This window comes from Podarcis liolepis, assembly GCF_965112155.1.
Source record: "Podarcis liolepis genome assembly, chromosome: 8".
NCBI classification, from domain to species: Eukaryota; Metazoa; Chordata; class Lepidosauria; order Squamata; family Lacertidae; genus Podarcis; species Podarcis liolepis.
In genome coordinates, this window is record NC_139560.1 from 85,829,136 (window position 1) to 85,835,513 (window position 6,378).

The 6,378-nt window shown below is 45.8% G+C and overlaps 1 protein-coding gene across 2 annotated transcripts in view; it reads right to left on the reverse strand.

The window, feature by feature from the left end:
* Nucleotides 1-5,309, reverse strand: part of SLC4A9 (solute carrier family 4 member 9) — a 38,965-nt gene extending 33,656 nt beyond the window's left edge. For both annotated transcript variants that reach the window (XM_083519120.1, XM_083519119.1), the window contains exon 1: nt 4,266-5,309. In XM_083519120.1, coding sequence (XP_083375246.1) covers nt 4,266-4,594 — 329 coding nt within the window. In that variant the 5' untranslated portion in view covers nt 4,595-5,309. The remainder of the gene's footprint in view (nt 1-4,265) is intronic.
* Nucleotides 5,310-6,378: the final 1,069 nt, after the last annotated feature.

Consider the following 6,378-nt stretch of genomic DNA (forward strand, 5'->3'; position numbering starts at 1 on the left):
CCCCCACAGCTCTCTGTGGCTGAAAACAGTAGGAGAGGCACCATAGAGGACTACAGGGAAGGATGAGCTGCTAAAAGGCACCCTTCTCTCCACACACGTCTGCTAGCAGGAGCATCCTGTGAGTGGAACTCCTGTTAGCAGAAGCCTGCTTGGGACTGAAGCCAATTCCTTCTGCAGTCTTATCAACTCATCACTTAGGATTTATCTTGGCTGCGCTCCCTACAAACAGGGAATAACAGGGCAGCCAAAACTATTTTTGGCAAACTGGTCTCTTTTTTAATTTTCAAGGGCTCCACAAATGCTTACATAATGCCTTTTTGCCAGGCACCTGTATGTGTAGCAACTTAGAAACCATGTTGTCCAATGGAACATCAGTGGATGTTTTCAGAGTAGGGCGGGCATGAAACAGTCTATTTTTGGGTTGCGAACTGCCCTGGGATCTACAGATGAAGTAAATAATAATAATAATAATAATAATAATAATAATAATAATAATAATAATAATAATAATAATATACCAAAAATTCATGAAGTTGACTCTCTAATCTGAGTAGAAACAGATATTTGTAGAAATGTGAAACCTTATCAAACCTAATTCTATTTCATTTAGCGATTTCCTTGCCATTTCACTGTTTGTATTTGACCACCCAAAAGGAGTATTCAAAGGGTGCTTGCCTAGGGCATTGGCCAGTAAGGAAGGAATATTGTGCAAAGCTGGTGGCTTGCATTCTCTGGTTGCCTAGGCAACACAGGAGGCAGCGGCTGTCTTGGATCCATGTTGGGCACAGTTATCCTGCCCAAATGAACCAGGCCACACAAACCTCCCAAAATGCTCATTTTGCTCCCAGAGGCCACTTCACGCTTTTGGAAGTGGGTCAGATTATAAAAAGCCTTTCCTCCAGCCTGGGATGGTCTCTCCAGGGACATATGCCTGTTGCTGAGTCCAATCCCTTTTAGTCTTTTCCACCATAAGCAAAATGTTGTACAGTATTGCATTTTTGTGTGCAGATGTGTATTTTGCAAAAAATAAAATAAAAATAAAATCCTGTTGTTGGTATACAACCTCGGCACAAACGCATGAGGCCATGAATGGCTGAGTGCTGACAGCTCTTATAAGGAAGCAAAGTTGTTCTCCAGAAATAGGTCAGAGTGACATGATGAACTGATCTCTCAGGGCACCGCATGATAAATCAGGGGTTCAAAGGGCAACCAAGCTGCCTGGCTGTCAAACAGCTTAAGGTGGTCATGCACTCCCTGACTTGCATGCATTCACTAGGACAGCACAGCCCCTGTGTCCTCGGCCTTTCTCAGCCTTGGGTCCTCAGATGTTGTTGGATTACAACTCCCATCATCACTAACTAGCGGGACCCTAGCTAGGCTGAGAAAGGCTGTCCTGTGTGCATACAACCCTATGCACTGTCTGTTTATTTAGGACATTTTTATACCACCCATCCTCAACATTTATTCCAAGGCTAAAGGCGTGTCTTTGTGTAGAGAACGTACAGGTACTTGGGGGAGGGCATTTAGAAAGGGACTTGCTGCTGTGATCCTGCCCCATATGCTCATTCACTGCAATATCAGCTGATGCTGAGTTCACTAGCAGAAGCAGGCAGGTATAGCTCACTAAGGTCCCCTCCCATATGCAGTTGCCAACCTATTATTATTATTATTATTATTATTATTATTATTATTATTGTTATTATTATACTGCAGAATGCCCACATAAACCTCCATCTTAGGTGAACAGCTATTGCATAGGCTAAATACTGCTAAATACCCTCTACTGTCTCTATATAGGGTCCACATGGATCACATGGTATAGGCTACAACTGTGACAAAATCAGAAAGTTTGAAATATAATAATAATAATAATAATAATAATAATAATAATAATAATAATAATTTATTATTATTTATACCCCGCCCATCTGGCTGGGCCTCCCCAGCCACTCTGGGCGGCTTCCATAAGAACCAAAAATACAGTAAAATATCACACGTTAAAAACTTCCCTGAACAGGGCTGCCTTAAGATGTCTTCTGAATGTCAGGTAGTTGTTTATCGCTTTGACATCTGCTGGAAGGGCGTTCCACAGGGCGGGCGCCACTACCGAGAAGGCCCTCTGCCTGGTTCCCTGTAGCTTTGCTTCTCGCAATGAGGGAACCGCCAGAAGGCCCTCGGCGCTGGACCTCAGCGTCCGGGCAGAATGATGGGGGTGGAGACGCTCCTTCAGGTATACTGGACCGAGGCCGTTTAATATATAATAATATATATGTCTCACACCAGGCAACTCAGGAAAGTGAGCCAAGCCAACACTACATATCAACATACATATATGCATAACACAGTCGAGAAATTAAGCATATAGGAAACAGTTATCCATTTTTCAGAGTAAAGACAGTCCCAGAGACAGTGAGTGAACTTCGGGTGGAGAACTCACAACACATGCAGGTGGGTAACTCAAAGAAGCAAGCCAAGCCACACACTACAAGTCAAGTTACACGAATGAATTCTGTAAAGGAATTAATCATGTAAAAGACATCCTTCCAGAAAAGGTCATAAATAAATAGGGGAGCACCCCTCCCCCCACAGATGATCGCTACTTGCAATCTTCAAAAAGCAGAGATCTACTTCTGTACCTGAGCCTGTGACTGCTCCATGCAGAAAGGTGAGAGGGCAAAGGCTACAGGTACAGATTGCAACTATCATTTGAGATGAACAGTGAGAAAGAGGAGGAAGGAATGTGGTCAAGAGTGGACCATTTCTGAAATCTCTCTCCAGTGTCCCCTCAACAACATTTACATGAAATTCCATGAATTTTAATGTGATGGCTATATGATGAGCATGAGTAGAAAGAATTCTATGACAAATCCCAGGATATTGTTGTAAACAATACATTTCTGCCTCTATGTTCACTCACACACTCTTAAATGACACACGTATTGTTGTCAAAGTCAAATTCTTGGACATGTCAAAAGGCTTGCAAAATATTTTTGAAGAGTAAAAATATCACTTAAACAAGATGTGATGATTCCCTACTCAAGGAGCCATTCACAGCTATGTGTTCTCCTTTAAAAATGAGTATTTTTATCATGCATCATCAGTAAGACTTCTTGCTGAAAGTGTGTGACGCCAAACTTTTCAATGACAACAATAAAACTTGGCACATTTGCAACACTTTTTTGCTCGCTCAAACCACTTTACACATATGAAAAGAGCCTCGCTACACTGGGAGGCAGTGTGGCTTAGTGGCTAGAGTGTCAGACTAGGACCTGGGAGGCAAAGGTTCAAGCCCCACTCGGCCACTGGATGACCTTGGAGCCAGTCACTGCCTCTCAGCCTAACCTCCCTCACAGGATTGTTGTGGGGGTTAAATGAGGGAGGCAGAGTACCACGTACACCACCTTGAGCTCCTTTGAGAAAAAAGGTGGGATGTAGACGCATTAGCTATGGTGCCGTTGGGAGTGGCATGTCTAGTTAATTTGTTTATGAACTGATATTTCACCTGTTGTTAACCACTGTGCTTTACCCACTACAGTGTGCTGCTGCTGCCATGCGTTGCCCACGCTTCAGGATGAGAACATGGCAAGCAACATTGCCTGCGAGATTATTGTGTCTGGTGTGGCCTCTGCCAAATATTTCAGCTTTTCTCTGTGTTTTCTGCTAGGAGTCTCCACAAACCCTCCCTCATCTTACCTTGGCATTTGCCAAGCAGCCAGGATTAACGGTTGAGCATTGCCCTGAGTGTGAATGATGCCTTCTACTCAAACTTGTTTTAGGCACAAGTGAAGAGGCTGACTTTTAATATCGGGGTTTTAATATTTGAAACAGGCAAGGTTGAATTTGTGGCATTTGAGAGGTAGACAACCCCACCCGATTATTCACAAGGAGAAATGACTTGATGAGAGACCCTAGCCTATTTCCGGCTGCCAAAAGAGCAGCATGAGGAGGAAGATTCCCCCCCCCCCACTGCCCCCCAAAATCACTTCCCCAGTGGTGGCCATGGGCTGGTCAAAGTGCCCCCAGCCAGGCAGATTGAAGCATCCAAGTGTATGAAGCTTCCTTACCCCAAGCCATTGGCCCATCTAGATCAGAATTTGCACACTTTGACATCTGGCAGCTCCCTAAGAACTCAGGCAGGCTGAAGTCTTTCCCATTCCTGCTGGAAAACCGCTTAACCGAAAGCCCTGCAGACTGAACCTGAGGCATTCTGCATGCAGAGCATGCGTTCTGCCACAAAGTCCAGCCTTGAGTGAGCAGCCACCTACCTGGCAGTTTGCCTCCATTCCAGTCCTTCAGGGGTACTGAAGAGCTCGGACAGCTGTATAAATAGCACTGGGCAATTTGCGCCTTCATTCTCCTCCACCTCCTCCTCCTCCTCCTGTTTCAGCATAAGGCTCACTCTCTCTGCTGCTGGTGAGATGCTGGAGGTGAAGATACTTCTCCCAACCGCTTGGCAGATGACCACAGAAGTTCTGCTGGGCGGCTCCTGCTCTCCTCCATTGCTGTTGCTCGTCCCCTCAGCTTGCAGAGTCAGGCCCTCTTTCCTTTCAGCTGGACAACCCTCGCTTGCACCCAGGGCGCTTGCTCTGGACATCCTGAGCCTGGGCAAACCTTCAGCACACCTCTTCCCTCCTTGGCAAAGCCTTTGAGCCCAGCAGAGCAGGAACTGAGCAGACCCAAGACATCCTGCCTTTTTAAGAGCCGAAAGCCGGTTCAGGTCAGAGAAAGGCAAGTGGATGGGAGCACCGCCCAAAACAATATTATCAGGGAGAAAAACTCTTGCCCTGCAGATACCGGCTGGAACTCACTGGGGCAGCTCCATTCTGCCCACCTGATCGCAGGGACCGCCTAGCCCACATGGAAGGGGGCTTGTTTACAAGGGTGTACTATTTGAAGCCTTGGGCTGGCCATCCTGGGAAGTGGAGAAATCTGAGACAAGAAAAGTGTTGAGGTGGGGGAAGGAGGAGAAACCTGACACATCTGAACCTTTGATGGGGTGGAAGCTGGAAGGATTTGCAGAAATTGGAGTAGAAAAATTAAGGCGCTCTTGACCTAGCCCAACTCCATAGTCCCCCATGTGGAGGAGATATAGGCACCTGCAAGGGGATATGAAACCTGTGACTTCCCAAACACAGATTTTGTGTGTCTCTTGAGTTGCGCCAGGGCCAAGACAGTGACCTTCCTGCCCTTTCTCATGGTCATTCAGGCAACGGATGATTCTGATTCTTATTTTAAAAGATCAGCAACTTTAAAAGAGTTCAGCAGGAAACCTCTAAAAGATCCCAGGTTATATTTACCTGCAAATTGCCTTGAAGTCAACATCCTCCTTTTGTTAACTTTAACAATGACCATTGCACGTTATGCCTATTGAATAAATGTATCCACCTATGAATAAATTAATATATGAACCGTGGAAGTTTATTGGCCTCCTGAGTTTTCAATGCTCCAGCACAAATACCTTGAGCACTTTGCAATTCTAGTTTTATCCAAGACAAAGTCCTGATCTGGCATATGGGTATGAATGATTCAAAGAAGAGAAATGCTTGTGAATTGAGGCGTTTGTAGCTGGAGGCATATATGTGACTTTGTTTGGGGATGCTTTATTGTTTGTTTTACTATACGGCTCTGAAGCTCTCCTCCCCCATCTAGCCATGGTTTTGGACGTGAGCATGGAATGTGGGAACAGGCCAGGGTTGTTTCAACATGATGTGATTAATGGGAACTGCTAAATGAGTCGTCCATGTTTTTGGCATGAGCAATAAATAGTGCACCTACCAGTCAGAGAAGGATTCCTTCTAGGAGGGAAAGGCCTCTGACTCCTCCTTTTTACCCACAATAAATCCCCCTTCCTCCCACCCCCCCTGCTCTGTAAAAGGCAGCCTCTCTCCATACACTGAGAGAAAAACCTGCTCTTTCGTGATAAACAGTAACAAACAGCAATCAGCAGAAAACCCAGTTGCTGTTTCCTCCGATTCAGTGCTAAACTGCAAGCTATCCTGGGAGACAACAGAGGGGCAAACAGAAGTGTAAATAAGCCTTAAGAGCACCAGGGAGGCTGTGGCCCCATCAGTCTCAGCCAGCCTGGCCCGTGGTCAGGGGTGATGGGGGCCGCAATCCAGCACCCTCTGGAGGGCCACACGTTCCCCATTCCTGCATGAAAAAGAACTGGCCACAGTGGCACAGAGGAACAACCACTGAATTTCCCCGAGAGAGCACAGTCTTTTCTTTAATATGTTATATGATGTATTTAAAGCCCCCCCCCCATTCTGTGTGAATCACTCTGGACATTTATTGGTAAAAGAGTAGCAGGATGAGGATGATAAATATGCCCGTTTTAAAAGGCTCTTGGAGCCCGAGGTGCAGGACCCCGCCTTGTGA